Source organism: Capricornis sumatraensis, chromosome 16, assembly GCF_032405125.1.
Source record: "Capricornis sumatraensis isolate serow.1 chromosome 16, serow.2, whole genome shotgun sequence".
In the NCBI taxonomy this organism is placed as follows: Eukaryota; Metazoa; Chordata; class Mammalia; order Artiodactyla; family Bovidae; genus Capricornis; species Capricornis sumatraensis.
This window is the reverse complement of record NC_091084.1, coordinates 22,551,999-22,575,188: the sequence shown is the minus strand read 5'-3', so window position 1 is coordinate 22,575,188 and position 23,190 is coordinate 22,551,999. Positions and strand designations below refer to the sequence as shown.

Sequence of the window (23,190 nt, the reverse complement as noted above, 5' to 3'; positions counted from 1 at the left end):
CAAAACAACTTCTGAATGCCAGCAGAGGACATCAGGCACCCAGAAAAGCAGCCCATTGTCTTCAAAAGGAGATGTTTTATCAACGATGCTGTATAGATGGAGAAGTCTTGAGGCTACTGTAAAAATAAGACTGAAAAACAGAAGCAGAAGGCTTAAGTCCAAATCCTGAGAACACCAGAGAACTCCTGACTCCAGGGAACATTAATCGACAGGAGCTCATCAAACGCATCCATACCTACACTGAAACCAAGCACCACCCAAGGGCCAGCAAGTTCCAGAGTAAGACATACCATGCAAATTCTCCAGCACCACAGGAACATAGCCCTGAGCTTCAATATATAGGCTGCCCAAAGTCACTCCAAACTTAACTGTCATCTCATAACCCATTACTGGACACTTCATTGCACTCCAGAGAGAAGAAATCCAGCTCCACCCACCAGAACACCGACACAAGCTTCCCTAACCAGGAAACCTTGACAAGCCACCTGTACAACCCCACCCACAGTGAGGAAACTCCACAATAAAGAGAACTCCACAAACTGCCAGAATACAGAAAGACCACCCCAAATGCAGCAATATAAACAAGATGAAGAGACAGAGGACTACCCAGCAGGTAAAGGAACAGGATAAATGCCCACCAAACCAAACAAAAGAGGAAGAGATAGGGAATCTACCTGATAAAGAATTCCAAATAATGATAGTGAAAATGATCCAAAATCTTGAAATCAAAATGGAATCACAGATAAATAGCCTGGAGACAAGGATTGAGAAGATGCAAGAAAGGTTTAACAAGGACCTAGAATAAATTAAAAAGTCAATATATAATGAATAATGCAATAACTGAGATCAAAAACACTCTGGAGGGAACCAACAGTAGAATAACAGAGGCAGAAGATAAGATTAGTGAGGTAGAATATAGAATGGTAGAAATAAATGAATCAGAGAGGAAAAAAGAAAAATGAATTAAAAGAAATGAGGACAGTCTCAAAGACCTCTGGGACAATGTTAAATGCCCCAACATTCAAATCATAGGAGTCCCAGAAGAAGAAGACAAAAAGACCATGAGAAAATACTTGAGATAATAGTTGAAAACTTCCCTAAAATGGGGAAGAAAATAATCACCCAAGTCCAAGAAACCCAGAGAGTCCCAAACAGGATAAACCCAAGGCAAAACACCCCAAGACATAAATTAATCAACTTAACAAACATCAAACAGAAAGAACAAATATTAAAAGCAGCAAGGGAAAAATAACAAATAACACACAAGAGGATTCCCGTAAGGATAACAGCTGATCTTTCAATAGGAACTCTTCTGGCCAGGAGGGAATGACAGGACATACTTAGAGTGATAAAAGAAAATAACCTACCAGATTATTGTACCCAGCAAGGATCTCATTCAAATACGAAGGAGAAATCAAAAGCTTTACAGACAAGCAAAAGCTGAGAGAATTCAGCACCACCAAACCAGCTCTCCAACAAATGCTGAAGGATCTTCTCTAGACAGGAAACACAAAAAGGGTGTATAAACGCGAACCAAAAACAATAAAGTAAATGGCAACGGGATCATGCTTATCAATAATTACCTTAAATGTAAATGGGTTGAATGCCCCAACCAAAAGACAAATATTGGCTGCATGGGTACAAAAACAAGCCCCTATATATGTTGTCTACAAGAGACCCACCTCAAAACAAGGGACATGTACAGACTTAAAGTGAAGGGCTGGAAAAAGATATTCCACACAAATAGTGATCAAAAAAAGCAGGAATAGGGAGCTCATATACACCCATGGCGGATTCATGTCAATGTATGGCAAAACCAATACAGTATTGTAAAGTAAAATAAAGTAAAAATATAATTTTAAAAAAAAAGAAATATTCATATCAGATAAAATAGACTTTAAAACAAAGGCTGTGAAAAGAGACAAAGAAGGACACTACATAATGATCGAAGGATCAATACAAGAAGAAGATATAATAATTATAAATATATATGCACCCAACATAGGAGCACCGCAATATGTAAGACAAATGCTAACAAGTATGAAGGGGGAAATTAACAATAACACAGTGGACAGATCAACTAATCAGAAAATTAACAAGGAAACACAAACTTTAAATGATACAATAGACCAGTTAGACCTAATTGATATCTATAGGACATTTCACCCCAAAATAATGAATTTCACTTTTTTCTCAAGCACACACGGAACCTTCTCCAGGATAGATCACATCCTGGGCCGTAAAGCTAGCCTTGGTAAATTCAAAAAAATTGAAATCATTCCAAGCATCTTTTCAGACCACAATGCAGTAAGATTAGATCTCAATTACAGGAGAAAAACTATTAAAAATTCCAACATATGGAGGATGAACAACACACTGCTGAATAACCAACAAATCACAGAAGAAATCAAAAAAGAAACCAAAACATGCACAGAAACGAATAAACATGAAAACATAACAACCCAAAACCTGTGGGACACTGTAAAAGCAGTGCTAAGGGGAAGGTTCATAGCAATACAGGCATACCTCAAGAAACAAGAAAAAAATCAAATAACCTAACTATACACCTAAAGCAATTAGAAAAGAAAGAAATGAAGAACCCCAGGGTTAGTAGAAGGAAAGAAATCTTAAAACTTAGGGCAGAAATAAATGCAAAAGAAACAAAAGAGATCATAGCAAAAATCAACAAAGCCAAAAGCTGGTTCTTTGAGAGGATAAATAAAATGGACAAACCATTAGCCAGACTCATCAAGAAACAAAGGGAGAAAATCAAATTTATAAAATTAGAAATGAAAATGGAGAGATCACAACAGACAACACAAATACAAAGGATCATAAGAGACTACTATCAGCAATTATATGCCAATAAAATGGACAACTTGGAAGAAATGGACAAATTCTTAGAAAAGTACAACTTTCCAAAACTGAGCCAGGAAGAAATAGAAAATCTTAACAGACCCATCACAAGCACGGACATTGAAACTGTAATCAGAAATCTTCCAGCAAACAAAAGCCCAGGTCCAGACGGCTTCACAGCTGAATTCTACCAAAAATTTCAAGAAGAGCTAACACCTATCCTACTCAAACTCTTCCAGAAAATTGCAGAGGAAGGTAAACTTCCAAACTCATTCTATGAGGCTACCATCACCTTAATACCAAAACCTGACAAAGATGCCACAAAAAAAGAAAACTACAGGCCAATATCACTGATGAACATAGATGGAAAAATACTTAACAAAATTCTAGCAATCAGAATCCAATGACACATTAAAAAGATCATACATCATGACTAAATGGGCTTTATCCCAGGGATGCAAGGATTCTTCAATATCCATAAATCAATCAAATGTAATATACTACATTAACAAATTGAAAAATGAAAGCCATATGATTATCTCAATAGATGCAGAGAAAGCCTTTGACAAAATTCAACATCCATTTATGATAAAAACTCTCCAGATAGCAGGAATAGAAGGAACATACCTCAACATAATAAAACCTATGTATGACAAACCCACAGCAAACATTATCCTCAATGTAAAAAATTGAAAGCATTTCCCCTAAAGTCAGGAACAAGACAAGGGTGGCTACTCACCACGACTATTCAACATAGTTTTGGAAGTTTTGGCCACAGCAATCAGAGCAGAAAAAGAAATAAAAGGAATCCAAATTGGAAAAGAAGAAGTAAAACTCTCACTGTTTGCAGATGACACGATTCTCTACATGGAAAACCCTAAAGACTCCATCAGAAAATTACTAGAGCTAATCAATGAATATAGTAAGTTGCAGGATATAAAATCAACACACAGAAATCCCTTGCATTCCTATACACTAATAGTGAGAAAATAGAAAGAAATTAAGGAAACAATTCCATTCACCATTGCAACAAAAATAATAAAATACTTAGGAATATATCACCTAAAGAAACAAAAGACCTATATATAGAAAACTATAAAACACTGGTGAAAGAAATCTAAGAGGACACTAATAGATGGAGAAATATACTGTGTTCATGGTTCAGAAGAATCAATATGGTGAAAATGAGTATACTACCCAAAGCAATCTATAGATTCAGTGTAATCCCTATGAAGCTGCCAACGGTAGTTTTTGGAGAACTAGAACAAATAATTTCACAAGTTGTATGGAAATAGAAAAAACCTTGAATAGCCAAACCAATCTTGAGAAAGAAGAATGGAACTGGAGGAATCAACCTGCCTGACTTCAGGCTCTACTACAAAGCCACAGTCATCAAGACAGTATGGTACTGGCACAAAGACAGAAATACAGATCAATGGAACAAAATAAAAAGCCCGGAGATAAATCCACGCACCTATGGACACCTTATCTTTGACAAAGGAGGCAAGAATATACAATGGAGAAAAAACAATCTCTTTAACAAGTGGTGCTGGGAAAACTGGTCAACCACTTGTAAAAGAATGAAACTAGAACACTTTCTAACACGATACACAAAAATAAACTCAAAATGGATTAAAGATCTAAATGTAAGACCAGAAACTATAAAACTCCTAGAGGAGAACATAGGCAAAACACTCTCTGACATACATCACAGCAGGATCCTCTAAGACCCACCTCCCAGAATACTGGAAATAAAAGCAAAAATAAACAAATGGGACCTAATTAAAATTAAAACCTTTTGCACAACAAAGGAAACTATAAGCAAGGTGAAAAGACAGCCTTCTGAATGGGAGAAAATAATAGCAAATGAAGCAACTGACAATGAATTAATCTCAAAAATATACAAACAACTCCTGCACCTCAATTCCAGAAAAATAAACAACCCAATCAAAAAAATGGGCCAAAGAAATAAACAGACATTTCTCCAAAGAAAACATACAGATGGCTAACACACACATGAAAAGATGCTCAACATCACTCATTATCAGAGAAATGCAAATCAAAGCCACAGTGAGGTACCATTTCACGCCAGTCAGAATGGCTGCTATCCAAAAGTCTACAAGCAATAAATGCTGGAGAGGGTGTGGAGAAAAGGGAACCCTCTTACACTGTTGGTGGGAATGCAAACTAGTACAGCCACTATGGAGAACACAGTGTGGAGATTCCTTAAAAAACTGGAAATAGAACTGCCATACATTGCAGCAATCCCACTGCTGGGCATATACACTGAGGAAACCAGAACTGAAAGAAACACGTGTAACCCAGTGTTCATCACAGCACTGTTTATAATAGCCAGCACATGGAAGCAACCTAGATGTCCATCAGCAGATGAATGGATAAGAAAGCTGTGGTACATATAGACAGGGGAGTGTTAACCATTAAAAAGAATACATCTGAATCCGTTCTAATGAGGTGGATGAAACTGGAGCTGATTATACAGAGTGAAGTAAGCCAGAAAGAAAAACACCAATACAGTATACTAACGCATATATATGGAATTTAGAAAGATGGTAATGATAACCCTGTATGCAAGACAGCAAAAGAGACACAGATGTATAGAACAGTCTTTTGGACTCTGTGGGAGAGGGCAAGGGTGGGATGATTTGGGAGAATGGCATTGAAACATGTATAATATCATAGGTGAAACGAATTGCCAGTCCAGGTTTGATGCATGATACAGGATACTCGGGGCTGGTGCACTGCAATAACCCAGAGGGATGGTATAGGGAGGGAGGTGGGAGGGGGGTTGAGGATGGGGAACACGTGTACACCCGTGGTGGATTCATGTCAAAATATGGCAAAACCAATACAATATTGTAAAGTAATTAGCCTCCAATTAAAATAAATTAAAAAAAATAAAATAAGTAGGTACAAGGCAGTATATGAGCCCCATGGTAATCACAAACCAAACACCTACAATAGATAAATAAACACTAAAAACAAAAAAAGTAATACAAACATTCCACTGAAGAAAGTCATCACACCACAGGAAAAATAGTGAACAGAAGAAAAAAAGGAATAGCAAACTACAAAACAACCAGAAAACAAGTAACAAAAAGGCAGTAAGAGTACCTGCCTCTCAATAATGATGTTAAATGTGATTGTAAAAAATACATCAGAAAAGTAGACTGACTGATGGGATTAAAAATCCAAGATCCATCTATATGAACCTACATGAGACTCACTTCAGAGCTAATGACACAAATAGCCTGAAAGTGAGGGGATAGAAAGAGATATTTCATGCAAATGGGAAAAAAAAAAAAGAAAGCTGGAATAGCAGTACTCATATAGATAAACTAAACTTTAAAACAAAGCTATTTAACAAAAGACAAAGACAGGCATTATTTTATAATAAAGGGATCAATACAAGAAGATATTATACTGATTGACATACATGGACCCAATACAGGAGCACCTGAATATATCAGGCAACTATTAAAAGACATAAGGGAGAAACTGACAATACTACAGTAATAGTTGGAGATATTAACACGCCACTTACCTCAAAGGATAGATCATTCAGACAAAATTATTAAGGCAACAGTGGTCTTAAATGGTATAATATACCAGGTGGGCTTAATAGATAGCTATAGCACACTCAAAAATCCCTGCAGATGGTGACTGCAGCCATGAAATTAAAAGATGCTTACTCCTTGGAAGAAAAGCTATGACAAACCTAGATAGCATATTAAAAATTGAGACATTCCTTTGCCAACAAAGGTCCATACAGTCAAAGCCGTGGTTTTTCCAGCAGTCGTGTGGATGTGAGAGTTGGACCATAAAGAAGGTTGAGCGCCGAAGAATTGATGCTTTTGAACTGTGGTGTTGGAGAAGACTCTTGAGAGTCCCTTGGACTGTGAGGAGATCAAACCATTGGAAGGACTGATGCTAAAGCTGAAGTGCCAATACTTTGGCCACTTAATGTAAAAAGCCAACTCATTAGAAAAGACCCTGATGCTGAGAAAGATTGAAGGCAGAAGGAGAAGGGAACAACAGAGGATAAGATGGTTGGATGGCATCACCAACTCAATGGACATGAGTTTGAGCAAGTTGCAGGAGATGGTGATGAACAGGGAGGCCTGGCGTGCTGCAGTCCGTGAGGTTGCAAAGAGTCAGGACTGAGCGACTGAACAATAGCACACTCCAATCAAAACACCAGCAAAACACACATTCTTTTGATGTACATGTAAAACCTTCTCCAGGATAGTTGACATTCTAGGCCAAAATACAAGTGTCAACAGATTTTAACAGGAGAGAAGTTATATCAACTATCTTCCAATCACAACTATATGAAACTTGAAATCAATTACAAAAAGAAAAATGGGAAAATCACAGATACATGGAGAGTAAACAATGTGCTACAGAAAACCAGTGGGCTGATGAAGAAATCAGAAAGTATCTTGAGACAAATAAAAATGGAAACAATGCTTCTGAATTTATGATATGCAGCAGAGCAGTTGTATGTAACTTCCCTGTAGATCAAATGGTAAAGAACCTGCCTGCAATGCAGGAGTCCAGGATTTGATCCCTGGTTTGGGAAGTTCCTCTGGAGAAAGGAATAGCAATCCACTCCAGTATTCTTGCTTGGAGAATCCCATGGACAGAGAAGCCTGGCGGGCCACAGTCCGTGGGGTTGCAAAGAGTTGGACATGATTGAGTGACTAACACACAGAGTTCTATGGGGAGCTAACATCAATACAGGCCTTCCTCAGGAAACAAGTAAAATCTCAAATAAACAACCTAACCTGTTTTGCGCTCCAAAATCACTGCAGATGGTGATTGCAGCCATGAAATTAAAAGACGCTTACTCCTTGGAACGAGTTATGACCAACCTAGATAGCATATTGAAAAGCAAAGACATTACTTTGCCAACAAAGATCCATCTAGTCAAGGCTATGGTTTTTCCAGTAGTCATGTATAGATGTGAGAGTTGGACTGTGAAGAAAGCTGAGCACCAAAGAATTGATGCTTTTGAACTGTGGTGTTGGAGAAGACTCTTGAGAGTCCCTTGGACTGCAAGGAGATCCAACCAGTCCATTCTCAAGATCAGTCCTGGGTGTTCTTTGAAATGAATGATGCCAAAGCTGAAACTCCAATACTTTGGCCACTTCATGCGAAGAGTTGACTCATTGGGAAAGACTCTGATGCTGGGAGGGATTGGAGGCAGGAGGAGAATGGAACGACAGAGGATGAGATGGCTGGATGGCATCACTGACTCGATGGATGTGAGTCTGAGTGAACTCCGGGAGTTGGTGATGGACAGGGAGGCCTGGCATGCTGCAATTCATGGGGTCGCAAAGAGACCAGTGAAATAGCTAATTTTTTGAAAAGATAAAATTGATAAACTGTTAGCTAGACTCATCAAGAAGAAAAGGGACAGGACACAAAAAGAAATGAAAGAGAAATAACAAACAATACCACAGAGATAACAAAAAAAAAAAATTCTGTGAATAGTTGTATGCCAACAAATTAGACAAAGAAAAAATACGCAAATGTTGAAAAACATACAACCTGCTAACACTGTATCAAGAGAAAACAGACAGTTTGAACAGATTGATTACTAGTACTGAAACTGGATTTGTAATTTTAAAAAATCTACTAGCAAACAACAGTCCAGGACCAGATGACTTCACAGGGAAATTCCACCAAACATATAAATAAGAGCTAATTCCTTTCTTCCTCAGTCTCCCAAACTTATTCTCCAAGGCCACCATTACCTTGATACTAAACTAGACTGAGACACTAAAAAAGAGAAAAGAAAATTACAGGCCAATATCCTTGATGAATATACATGCAAAAATCCTTAACAAAATATTAGGAAACTGAATTAAACAGTACAAAGAAAAGATCTTACATTGTGATCAAGTGGGATTTATTCCACGGATGCAGTTCAGTTCAGTTCAGTTCAGTCGCTCAGTCGTGTCTGACTCCTTACGACCCCATGAATTGCAGCACGCCAGGCCTCCCTGTCCATCACCAACTCCCGGAGTTCACTCAAACTCACATCCATCGAGTCAGTGATGCCATCCAGCCATCTCATCCTTGGTCGTCCCCTTCTCCTCCTGCCCCCAATCCCTCCCAGCATCAGAGTCTTTTCCAATGAGTCAACTCTTTGCATGAGGTGGCCAAAGTACTGGAGTTTCAGCTTTAGCATCATTCCTTCCAAAGAAATCCCAGGGCTGATCTCCTTAAGAATGGACTGGTTGGATCTCTTGCAGTCCAAGGACTCTCAAAAGTCTTCTCCAACACCACAGTTCAAAAGCATCAATTCTTCAGTGCTCAGCTTTCTTCACAGTCCAACTCTCACATCCACACGTGACCACTGGAAAAACCATAGCCATTTACACATTTACACATGTACACAATACTATTCCACATCTTGCCTATTGTAAATAGTGCTTAATTGAACGTGAAAGTGCTAGTATCTCTTCTAGATCCTGATTTCATTTCTTTGATAAATATACAGAAGTGGGATTGTTGAATTTTTAAGTACTATCTATAGTTGGGGATATTAAAGAGTATGAGTGGTCTAAATTAATTTTGTGAGGGCATGAACTCTCTCCTTGACATAGAAAAAACGTATATTTGAGGAGATAACTATCTATAGTTGTTGGGGATATTAAAGAGTATGAGTGGTCTAAATTAATTTTGTGAGGGCATGAACTCTTTCTCCTTGACATAGAGAAAATGTATATTTGAGGAGATAATCATTACTGTTGAGTACTGACATCAGTATAGGATCACTGACTCAATGGGCATAAATTTAAGCAAACTCCAGGAGACAGAGGAGGATAAAGAACTCTGGTGTGCTGCAGTCCATGGGGTTGCAAAGAAGTGGACTTGACTCAGCGATTAAACAACAAATAAAATCTGCCATCTTGCAAGACTTTTACCACAGTTGTTCAGAAAATTGCTGATATATACATATATATATGTGTATCAAACATTTTAATATACTGACAGATCCTTCTTAATAAGAGATAATTTATTCTTTCTGAAATAGCGACCAAGAAATAGTCCCCTGATACACTAAACCTATGTCCTCCCTATCACTTTTATTACTCAGTTATAAATAACTGAGTTATTTAGTACTTAATATACTTAGTGACCAGACTAACTACCTTATGTTCAATATTGCCTCAGCTCATCTTCAGGCTCCATTTGGAAACTGCTTTCAGTCCTTAAGTTGATACTATAGAAATAAACTCAGGGAGGATAAATAGTTGGCCAACTGCCACATATTTATTTAGTCAAAATAAGTGGATTTTAGTGAGTACAATAATACAGAATGTTTTAAAAGTCTTTCTTTGGCTAAGGTATTTTATTTACTCCATTTCATGTAGAATGCTGACAGTGTTTGCCTAAAATTGTTTTTGAGTTTATTGTCATTCTTTTCCATATTGAATTAAACAAGTATTAATATTAAAGCTAGATGTGACCTTAAGGACCACTTTTGATATTCATTAGAAAGGTAAATTAAAATTTATTTTCCTATAGAATTGTCTTTACATTTTTTAAAACAATGTTTGAGCATCACTGTATTTAGAAAGAAGCTGATATATCCCCTGTGTTAATAGCCTTAGAGCACCTATTTGGATATACAAAAAAGGAAATAAAAAGGCTTCTCAGGTGGCACAATGATAAAGAATCCACCTTCCAATGCAGGAGACACAAAAGACACGTGTTTGATCCCTGAATTGGGAAGATCCCCTGCAGAAGAAAATGGCAACTCACTCCAGTATTCTTGCCTCAGGAAGTCCATGGACAGAGAAGCCTGATGGGTTACAGTCCATGGGGTCACAAAAAGTCAGGCACAACTGAGCATACCCAAGGAAATGGAGATAGTTACTTCATACTGTCTTAAACCATAACTATTCTCATATTCTATTTCCTGAAAGAAATATCGAAGTAATGATGAATTCTATGTAGATCAAAAAGATGCGGAGGAAAAAAAGTTCCAATTATTAATTCATTACTGAAAGGATTACCATCAGACACTCATGGAATATAACATGTTCTCTACCCCAAAATGTATTTAATAGAACATCTCCATCTTGGAATGGAGTGAAATCTAGTATTCATACTTTTAAATTTCTATTGGAATAATCTAATACTATTAAAAATTAAAGTGAAAAATCTGAAGAAACACACTGTGACCCTAAGGCTCTCCATCTTAATATAAATTGAAATGCTAGTTTTAAATATTTTTAAACTAGTACTTCAGCTTTATGGACATAAATGTTCATGAGATTTGTCCCCCAAGTCCATAAAAAAAAAAAAAAATGAGTCCCATCAGAAAGCCTTGTAGGTAAGGAGATTTAGAAGAGTAAGGTTTAAGATTTAGGTCATACCTGAATGGTCTAGTGGTTTTCCCTACTTTCTTCAATTTAAGTCTGAGTTTGGCAATAAGTAGTTCATGATCTGAGCCACAGTCAGCTCCCAGTCTTGTTTTTGCTAACTGTATAGAGCTTCTCCATCTTTGGCTGCAAAGACTATAGTCAATCTGATACAGGTATTAACCATCTGGTTATGTCCATGTGTAGAGTTGTCTCTTGTGTTGTTGGAAGAAATTGTTTGCTATGACCAGTGTTTTCTCTTGGCAAAATTCTCTTAGCCTCTGCCCTGCTTCATTTTGTACTCCAAAACCAAATTTGCCTGTTATTCCAGGTATCTCTTGACTTCCTACCTTTGCATTCCAGTCCTAATAAAAAGGACATCGTTTTGGGATGTTAGTTCTAGAAGTTCTTGTAGATCTTCATAAAAACATTCAACTTCAGCTTCTTCAGCATTACTGGTCGAGACATAGACTTGGATTACTGTGATACTGAATGGTTTGCCATGGAAACGAACTGAGATCATTCTGTCATATTGGAGATTGCATCCAAATACTGCATTTTGGACTCTCTTGTTGACTATGTGGCTACTCCATTTCTTCTAAGGGATTTGACCTAAATCCAATTCCTTACGATTATACAGTGTAAGTGACAAATAGAATCAAGGGATTAGATGTGATAGACTGCCTGAAGAACTATGGACAAAGATTCATGGCATTGTACAGGAGGCAGTGATCAAGACCATCCCCAAGAAAAAGAAATGCAAAAGACAAAACAGTTGTCTGAGGAGGCCTTATAAATAACTGAGAAAAGAAGAGAAACTAAAGGCAAAGGAGAAAAGGAAAGATACACCCATTTGAATGCAGAGTTCCAAAGAATAGCAAGGAGAGATAAGAAAGCCTTCCTCAGTAATCAATGCAAAGAAATAGAGGAAAACAATAGAATGGGAAAGATTAGAGATATCTTCAAGAAAATTAGAGATACCAAGGGAACATTTCATGTAAAGATGGGAACAACAAAGGACAGAAATTGTATGGACCTAACAGAAGCAGAAGATATTAAGAAGAGTGACAAGAATATACAGAAGAACTATACAAAAAAGATCTTCATGACCCAGATAACCATGATGGTGTGATCATGCATCTAGAGCCAGACATCCTGGAATGAGAAGTCAAGTGGGCCTTAGGAATCATCACTATGAACAAAGTTAGTGGAGGTGATGGAATTCTGGTTGAGCTATTTCAAATCCTAAGAGATGATGCTGTGAAAGTGCTGCACTCAACATGCCATCAAATTTGGAAAACTCAGCAGTGGCCACAGGATTGGAAAAAAGTCAATCTTCATTCCAATCCCAAAGAAAGGCAATGCCAAAGAATGTTCAAAGTACCACACAATTGCACTAATCTCACGTACTAACAAAGTAATGCTCAAAATTCTCCAAGCCAGGCTTCAACAGTTTGTGAACCATGAACTTCCAGATGTTCAAGCTGGATTTAGAAAAGGCAAGAGAATCAGAGATCAAATTGTCAACATCAATTGGATCATCGAAAAAGCAAGAGAGTTCCAGAAAAACATCTACATCTACTTCTGCTTTATTGACTATGTCAAAGCCTTTGACTGTGTGGATCACAACAAACTGGAAAATTCTTAAAGTCATGGGAATGCCAGACCACCTTACCTGCCTCCTGAGAAATCTGTATGCAGGTCAAGAAGCAACAGTTAGAACTGGACATGGAACAACACACTGGTTTAAAATTGGGAAAGGAGTACGTCAAGGCTGCATGTTGTCTCTGTGCTTATTTAACGTATATGCAGCGTACATCATACGAAATGCTGGGCTGGATGAATCACAAGCTGGAATCAAAATTGCCGGGAGAAATATCAATAACCTCAGATATGCAGATGATACCACCCTTATGGCAGAAAGTGAATAACTAAAGAGCCTCTTGATGAAAGTTAAAGAGGAGAGTGAAAAAGTTGACGTAAAGCTCAACATTCAGAAAACTAAGATCATGGCAACTGGTTCAGTCACTTCATGGCAAATAGATGGGGAAACAGTGGAAACAGTGAGAGACTTTATTTTGGGGCGCTCCAAAATCACTGCAGATGGTGACTATAGCCATGAAATTAAAAGACGTTTGCTCTTTGGAAGAAAAGCTATGACCAACCTAGGCAGCCTGTTATAAATCAGAGACATTACTTTGCCAACTAGTACTAGTCCATCTAGTCAAAGCTATGGATTTTCTAGTAGTCATGTATGGATGTGAGAATTGGACTCTGAAGAAAGCTGAGCGCAAAAGAATTGATGCTTTTGAACTGTGATGTTGAAGAAGAGTCTTGAGAGTCCCTTGGACAGCAAGGAGATGCAACCAGTCTAACCTAAAGGAAACCAGTCCTGAATATTCACTGGAAGGACTGATGCTGAAGCTGAAACCCCAATACTTTGGCCCCCTCATGCAAAGAACTGACTCAATGGAAAAGACCCTGATGCTGGGAAGGATTGAAGGTGGGAGGAGAAGGGGATGATAGAGGATGAAATGGTTGGGTGGCATCACTGACTTGATGAGCATGAGTTTGAGTAAGCTCTGGTGGTTGGTGATAGACAGAGAAGCCTGGCTTGCTGCAGTCCATGGGGTTGCAGAGTTAAACAGGACTGAGCAACTAAACTGAACTGAAGGTTTAAGATAATAAAGAAGAAAACTTCATGGAGACACAGTCCCCTCCAGGTGCTTTTTAAGAATGGCCATGTCCGTAGGACTTTTTATAGATACATAATGGTTATGAGCATAAGAAAGCTCAAGAGTCAACCCTGCTCAGGTTCAGATTCTAGCTCTGCTAGTTAATCTGTTGGACTTTTAGCAAATTACTTAGTCTCCCTGTGACAACATTTTCTTGTCTATAAAACTGTTTGAGGATTAAACTAATACATGTAATGTGTTAACAATTACTGGTAAATGATAAGTTCTCAATAAGTATTGACCATTAGAATGAAAGTGTTGTTTACACTTTTAGATAGCTCCTTGTTTTTTTGTATTAATATAAGGAAGTAGACAGTCTTGACAGTTTATTGATCTAGGGAAGGCATTATTGGAATGACTTTTTTCCAGATGAATAGATATACAAGTTCCCACATGGTATCTGATGTTTCTAATATAAAGAGAGGCCTGCATTAAAAAAAAAAAAAACCTCAATATGTATAAAGGCAGATACAAAAACACACTGTTCCTCCCAAAAGATTCATAGTTTCAATTTTATATTACCTTAAATAGCTGCCATCAAGAAGTAAGATTTTTAAGAGAAAAAGTAAGATTTTACTTAAAAAAAATCTAATGATTTTAGCAATAGGATGGAAAATATTGAAATAAAGAATGAAGTCATTATGCCACAAGGCACTTTTCTATTATATTTACACTGTTTGCCTTACAGGAAATATAGATTAGGCTTTGAATCTAGATTATTATTCATGTAAAGGCTCCTAAAAAATCCTGTTTCATTTTATAAATTCTACTGAAGAATTTTAGCTTTAAATATTCCATGAGGAGTTTTAGGAATATGAAGTATCTTTGATTTTCATTTTAGCTTTTAGTGTTTCTGTAAATGGTTCTGAATGATAGAAAGTACTGAGGTTTCCTAGGGCATTCTCTTTATCCTTAACCAGTGCCTTCGAACTGTTTAAGTCTCAGGTCCATTATAAGCATTAAATCTGTAAAGTAGGTCAAGAGAATGATGGTTTCAATACCAGGGTTGTAAGGAGGATTAGATAGAAATTCAAAAAGCAGTTTCATTGCCAGCTTAAAAGTAGATCACTTTCTGGGTATCCAGAGATAAATATCAATTATATCAACTCTACTTTAAATATTACTTCCTGGCCTCTTTTTTTCCAGTTTAGTTTAAGGTCTATTTTTAGGCTATAGTTTTTTTCAGTTTTAGCCACAATATAAGGGAGGTGGTAAGAAAAAAAAATTTTTTAAGGAAATTTAAAATAATCTTTGCTTGTAAAGACTAGAAAGTCATACAAGCTACTCAGTTGGAAATGCATTGTAAATTTCTCTAATTCCTGGTTATATTTTTAGTGTATACAAGGTAGAAATTTTATAAATATTTTAATAAATAATGTTTATGTTTAATCTCTACCCAGACATTTATATATTTTTGGAAATAAACAAGTTATAAGTAATAAATGAATTAACTTTTTATAACAGCAATAAGTTTAAAATTGGATTTTTAATCCAAATGCAATGCTCAACATGTAGAAAATAAAATTGCCAGTTTATGGCTATTTGCTACCATAAATGCAAGCATCAGGACCAATATGTCATATGTTTCAAAGGCCTTTTTAGGCTAAGGTAACCGAACATGTTACAATTCACTGAAGGTAAAAACAATGAATAAGACATTCTTTGCCTATGGTTAGTAAAACTGTCTTCTTATCACATGTATGGAAGTTCTCATAAAATTTAAGAAACAAAATAACAAGAAATCCTATCTGGTTTTTCTCTTTCTAGATATAACAATAACTTTAAGATAAAAAATAAAATAAAATTAAGTGACATGTGGACAGCAAGCTGTGTGGATGAAGTGGGAGAAGGCAACACCAATGCCATGAAATCCTTTGTCTTGGGCTGGCCCACAGTGAACTTTGTGGCCACTTTCAGGTGAGAACCATAGCTTGTCTTATATTATTCACATGAGTTTGCTACTGTGAAATACAGACAGCTATGTAATTTCTAGAATGGAGAGGAAAAAAAGATAATTCAGTTTTGTTCCCATAATTTTTTAAAGAAAAATATTTTATTCTGATTGATCTATTCTATTTTATAGAGAAGTTCATTTGTATTCTAAAGCCAATAATTCATCTTTTGGCACACCCTCAATAAAGACACCTATATGCTTCATGTTTCTCCCAAAGAGTGTTTTATTAAAAGATGTGAAAGGTAATGGTAAATATTGAGAACTCTTGAAAGCATTTACCTTGGTTGGAGCTGTGACTTTTTAAAGGGGCTACTTAAACACCTCTAACACCATGGAAGAGGAAGAGTAATCAGAGTTCTAGGACCTCCCTCTCCAGTATTCCCTTCCCTCATGCTTAGGCACTGTTTTATATATTGAGTTTTCAAGTTAGCTTTTTAAACCACTGAAACAGATGTTTTACTGAAACAAATTCTATAAAACACTCCAATTAAGCTTGAATAACCAATTTATACTCCCAGATTTTCTTTAAAAATAGTTTATAATTATAGAAATAAATTTAATGTAATGAAATAATGTGGTTCCTAACTGCACGTCATGTTCTAACTTGGTATCTACAGAAGTGTGACAATCAAAACCAGATTTATGAATTCAAGGAATGAAAGTCAGTTTCCTAAGACCTATTCCTTGGCTGGGATGGAGTTGGAGAATGCATGAAGAGAGAATCTTTGTGCTCTTATCTGAACAGGCTAAATTGACACTTTTGTGTTTAGAGTGAGCATACAAAAACTCAGACTTATGATACTGAACAATGGCATGTTCAGTATTTGTTTTACACCTAAAGGAGCTGATTTTTATTTCAAGTACACATTTTTCTTTCTACTTCCTCATTACCATCCAATTCCTCAGGCATCATTTTAAAACCAAATAACTATTTTTTTGAAACTGTTTATCTTCTAATAAAGGAAAGGCATGCCATTAAATTCTATTATGCACTATTGACCTACCACAGGATTTTAAGAATTTTTTTAGAAGAAACATACATTTGTATCATTCTCCTTGTGTCTTCTTTTCCATGACAAGCTTCTCTAAATATTGTCATTTCATATTGTTTAATCTCCCTGGTGTTTACAGCTGAAAGGAAGGGATTTCAAGTGAAGGGTGAGACTACATTATGTCTTTTCTTTAAACAAGGAGTTTCCATAAAACTTTTTTAAGGAGAAGGGAAAATATTGAATAATTTATAAAGTAGTTCCTCAATAAGTATAGTACTTTAACTGAATGACTAAGTTAGCATCCCTAGTGATGTCGTGTGGACATCATCTATGCTTTGTTAGTGTATTGAGGAGCTTCTGTGGTATTTGTCTCCAATACCCATAGCCCCAGTCTAATCACAAGAAAAATGTCAGATAAGCCCAAAGTGAGGAATGTTCTATAGAGTTACCTGACCAGTAAGCCTCAAAATTGTCACAATCAAAAAAAAATCAAAAAACAAAACATGAAAAGGCACAGTAAAGGTCACTAAGGAGACATGATATCTGAATCTGCTACGTGGTATCCTACAATAGAAAATAGGAAAAGGACATTAATGGAAACACTGGTGAAATCTGAAATCAGTAGTGTAGTTAATGGTAATGCACCAATATTGGTTTCCTAGTTTGATGGATGTGCCATGATAATGTGAGAGGATAACATTAGAAGAAACAAAAACTGGGTGAGAGGTATATAGGGATTCTCTGTACTATCTTTGCAACTTTCCTGAAAATCTAAACCTATCTTGAAATTCAAATATTACTCTTTAAAAAAAAAATAGTAGTGTGGAAGAGTTCGGACTCTGGTATGGCAGAGTGAGGTCTTAACAGACTGACCACTCTACAGATAACAACTGTAAACTCTGAACAAAATATAAGCAACAACCTCCTGAAGGTTCTGGAAAGTGAACAAAATGTTGGCAAATTTTAGGGAAGAATTGAAACTTGAAACAAGGCATCAGCACTGCATGAGTTTCCTGCTTTTAAGGCATTAGCCTTAGGGCAGGCTGCAGTTAAATCATGGTGCAGGGCATCTAAACTGACAAAAACTCTGGCATTCTGGGCTGAAACACTGAAGTACAGAGTTTGGGTCAGCCACAGCCGCAAGAACTTGAGGGAAGAAATCTCAGAAAGAAGAGTAACAGAGAAAGGAAGCGCCACATTTTCTGTTTAGACTCTGCCCAGCTGAATGCTGAACCACATATGCATGGAATTCAAGCTAAGGCTGAAAGACTTGTATTGAGTTGCTGCTGAACACAGGAGAGGTAGGGTTTTCAGCTTGAATCGAATAAAATGAGTTGTCTGTTAAAACAACATTATTTTGCAAATATAACAAAACTCAGAGTCTCCAGAATAAGATATTTATAATGTCTAGAGTATTATCTGAAGTTTTTTAATCTATGAAGTATCTAGAAAGGAAAAAGGTAATAAATAGAAGCCAATCATGAGATGATCTATTAGTTGGAATTGCTATAAAAGAACTTACAAGCAACTCTTACAACTATGCTCAGTAGGTAAAAGAAAAAGCCAATTGAAATGAGTGAAAAGATAGGAAATCTTAGCAGAGAAATAGAAAATATTTTTCAAAAGCCGAATGAAAATTCTAGAACTAAAAATTATAATATCTTAAATTTTTAAAAATTCTCTCTGTGGCTTTAGTTGCAAAATGGAAATGAAAGAGAAATAACTCAGTGAATTTGAAAGTATATCAACAGAGATTATCTAATCTGAGGAAGAGAGGAAAAAAGATTTTTAATCAAAAATGCATCAGAGACTTGGAGGAAAGCCAAAATATATAATATACATGTAATGGGAATTCTGGAAAGGAGAGAGAAGGAATGCGGCAGAACAAATATTTTAGAAATAATGATTTGAAAATCTCCCAAATTTAGCGAAAGACATGTATGTACAGATTCAGTGAGCTCTGTGAACCGTGAATGGGAGTAATATGAATAAAGCTTCATCTATTTATTTGTAGACAAACTGCTATAAACCAAATATAAGAGAAAATCATGAAAGCAGCCAGAAAAAAAACAACACATTACATACAGTAGAACAACAGTTTGCATCACTGTGGTTTTCTCATCAGAAATTATGGCTGTTTCAGAGATCACTGGAATAGCATCTTTAAGAGTATTTAAAGACTCAAGATTGATCAAAGTGGCAGAGTAGGAGGATGTGGAACTTACCTTCGCCCATGTAGATTATTCCACATCTACGTGTGGAATGATTCTCGCTGAAAACTGGCAGAAAGACTCCTGTACAGCCAAGGCTGTAAGAAAGATCCGCACGTAATCAGGAGGAAAAGAAAAGTGATCAGGCTGGGAGCTTGCCACCAGGAGTATCCTCAGAGAAAAAGGGAGATTCCACGGGCAGAGACCTGCCCTGGGGAGTGAGCAGTGCAAACCACAGATTGGGCATCCCACTCCTGGCATCCTACACAGGGGAGACCAGCCCTCTTGGCTGGTTGGGGAACTGCTGGAACTAACAAGAATGCTGTGGGAAACCTGGACTCTGCTTGCATGCATGTACACACTCACTCACACACAGAGACACACATACACACTCATAAGCTGGCTTGCCTCTGAGGCAGAGTGGAGAAGGCTAATAGAGGACTGTTTTAGGGGCTGCTCGTTTTCCCTGACCACCTCAGTGGTGCATGATTTGGGCCTGGTGGAGAAATGCTCAAGCCCTGCTTCCTCCAGTTGCAACTCCCCACTGGACCAAGAGCTGCTATGACTAGGAACAGAACTTGGTTCTGACCAAAGGTGACTTGGTCCTGAGGTGATGTTTAGGTGGGGTAGCAGTGGCCATTGTTGGTGCTTACTTGAGTACATCAGATGCAGACCAGAACTCTGATGACACCTGATTCATTACAGCTCATGCCACAATATATGGAGAGTTCACACAGACCCCGACTGTCCTGCAGTACAGGACATCAGGGTGGAGGCAGCAGAGGAGGGAGGACAAAGGGGACTCAGACCCACAGCTGCCTATGAGCAGAGTAAGGGAAACAATTGCAGATTCTTGCACAGTCAGCAGATCAGAGACAGCTCAGATGTCTGTCTGAGGCTGACATGAACCAAGAACCCACATGAGCCCCCATTGCATCAGCACAGCCCCACTCTGGAACATGCTTAACAGGAACAGAGCCAGCTCAGGCCTGAATCTCAGGGCTTCTGCTGTAGCAATTTGAGATCCATTGAGGAGAGAGGAAGTCCTGCCTCCCAAGTAGCTTCAGCTCTAACCTGTCCATTTCCAGCCACATCCACTACCAAGGCTATTGCTGCTGGCACACTCTGAGGAAACGTCTGACTTTCATCTACATCAAATCCAGCTCTGCCACCAATGGCACTGGGCATACACAGTCTGTGTAGGGATGCTCCCACCTAAGTACACCATTTCAAGAATGTAATAGGTAAGTGTTTCACCAAAATACACAGGCTGAAAATGTTAAGCATAATGAAAAAGGCAGAGGAACTGGTTTCAGTTGAAGAAGTAAGAGAAAACCTGAGAGAAATATGTAATGAAATGAACTGTTTATCAGACAAAGAATTCAAAGCATTTATAGTAAAAATATTAACTTGATTAGGGAAAATTAGATGAACACAGTGAAAAATTTTAACAAGAAACTAGAAAATGAAAGAGGACCCAGTTAGAAATGAAGAATTCAATAACTAAAATTAAAAAATACACTAGGAAGGATAGCACACTGTGTGATCTGGAAAACAGAATAATAAACACCTGATCAGAGCAGAAAAAATGTTTAAATGAAAAGAGTTTAAGAGAGCTCTGGAATAACATTAATTAAGCTTACCAACATTAACATTATAGGTAACCCAAAAGGAGAAGAGAGGGAGAAATCGAAACTCAATATTTCATGAAATTATGGTGGAAAATTTCCCAAACTTGTAGAGAGTAACAGATACCCAGGTACAGGAAGCAAGGAGGATCCTAAATAGGACAGAAGGCAGTGACATGATGTATTCAAAGTGCTAAAGGTGAATAACTTGCAACCTGTAATACTTAGCAAGATTAGCATTTGGAGTCAAAGAAGAGATACTTAGCAAGATTATCATCTGGAGTCAAAGAAGAGATAAAAGACTTCTCAGATGGCAAAAACTGAAAGAGTTCATCCATATTAAACCTACCCTAAAATAATTAAAGAATTTTCTCTAAGTGGAAAGTAAATAAGAATCTATAGGAAAGGGAAAATCCCACTAAGAAAAGTACATAGTAGGGACTGAATTTCCTTCTCCAGGGGATCTTCCCGACCCAGGGATCAAACCCAGGTCTCCAGACGCTTTAACCTCTGAGCCACCAGGGAAGCCCCTTAAGTGAGCTAGTATGAAAATAAAAAGGCAAACAGTTGTAAAAGTAGCTATTATAACTACAAATAAATAGTTAAGGGATAACATGAAAATGTAAAATATGACATCAAAAGCAGAAAATGTCAGAGAGGGGGATAAAAAATATAAATCTTTCAGAATGTGTTTCAACTTAAATGACTACAGCTTAAAACAAGTAGATGTAGTTGTAGGTCAATGTATATGAACCCCATGATAACCACAAATCAAAAACCTATAATTGGTACTTAAAAAGTAGAAAGAAAGGAGCACAAGCATGCTACTAAAGATAATCATAAAACCACAAGGGAAGAAACAGAAAAAGAAGAAATGACAAGAAAAGAACTACAAAAACAACCAGAAAAGAATAATAAAATGGCAATGAATACACACCTTTCAGTAATTACCTTAAATGTCACTGGACTAAATGTGCCAATCAACAGACATAGGATGGCTAATTGGATTTAAAAAAAACACCAATATGCTGCCTATAAGAGACTCACTTCAGAACTAAAGACACACAGGCTGAAAGTGACAACCTGGAAAAGATATTTCATATTTCATATGAATGGAAAAGACAAGAAAGCTGGAGTAGTAATACTTATAACAGACAAATTGATTTTTTAAAAAGCTATAGCAATAGACCAGAAAAAAACATTATTTTATAAAACAAGGACCAATACAAGTAGAGCATACTATACTCATTAACATATATGCTCTCAGTACCAGAGCACCTGAACATGTAAAGCAAATATTAAAAGACATAAATGGAGAAACTGACAATAATATTAATATAGTAATAGTAAGGGATGTTAATATCCCACTTACATCAACAGACAGATCATCCAGACAGAAAATTATTAAAGCAACAATGACCTTAAATGGCACACTAAACCACGTGGACTTTTTAGATAACTGCAGCACACTCCAACCAAAACCAGCAGAATACACATTCTTTTCAAGTGTACATGGAACATTCTCCAGGATATATCACATACTAGGCCAGAAAACAAGTGTAAACAAATTTAATAGGATAGAAATTATAGCAAGCATCTTTTCCAATAATGACTGGAAAATAATTACAGCATGTTACAGCCAGAAAAACATGACAAGCACAAATACTTGGCAACTAAACAACATGCTACCGAAAATCCAATGGGTCAATGATAAAATGAAAGAAGAAATGAGAAAATACCTGAGAAAAATAACAGTGGAAACAGCACTACCAAATCTTTAGGATGTTGCAAAAGCATCTCTTAAGAGGAAAGCTTATAGCAGTACAGGCCTTCCTCAAGAAACAAGAAAAATCTCTAATACAACCTAACCTGCCATCTAAAGGAATAGAAAGAGAAGAACAAACAAAGCCCCAAAGTCAGCAGAAGGAAAGAAATAGTAAGGATCAGAAAGGAAACAAATAAAATAGAGTCCCTCCCCGCCCCCCCAAAAAATAGAAAAGATCAATGAAACAATGAGCTGGTTTTTTGAAAAGATAAACAGAATCGATAAACCTTTAATGAGGTTCCCCAAGAAGAAAAGGGAGAGGACCCAAGGAAATACAAGAAATGAAGGAGGAGAAATAACAACCAATGCCATGAAAGTGAAGTGGCTCAGTCATGCCCAACTCTTTGCAACCCCGTGGACTGTAGCTTACTAGGCTCCTCTCTCCAAGGGATTCTCCAGGCAAGAATACTGGAGTGGGTTGCCATTTCCTTCTCCAGGGGAGCTTCCCAACCCAGGGATCGAACCTGTGTCTCCCACATTGCAGGCAGACGATTTAACCTCTGAGCCACCAGGAAAGCCGTAGGCCATAGAAATACAAAAATCATCAGTGAATTCAGTGAACAATTGTATGCCAACAAATTGGACAACATAGAA

The 23,190-nt window shown here is 37.1% G+C and overlaps 1 protein-coding gene across 1 annotated transcript in view; it reads left to right on the top strand.

Annotated features, from left to right (window-relative positions):
* ARHGAP20 (Rho GTPase activating protein 20) overlaps positions 1-23,190 on the top strand; it is a 202,631-nt gene that overhangs the window by 127,959 nt on the left and 51,482 nt on the right. The window contains exon 4 of the mRNA XM_068989170.1: positions 15,755-15,904. Within this exon, the coding sequence (XP_068845271.1) occupies positions 15,755-15,904 (150 nt within the window). The remainder of the gene's footprint in view (positions 1-15,754; positions 15,905-23,190) is intronic.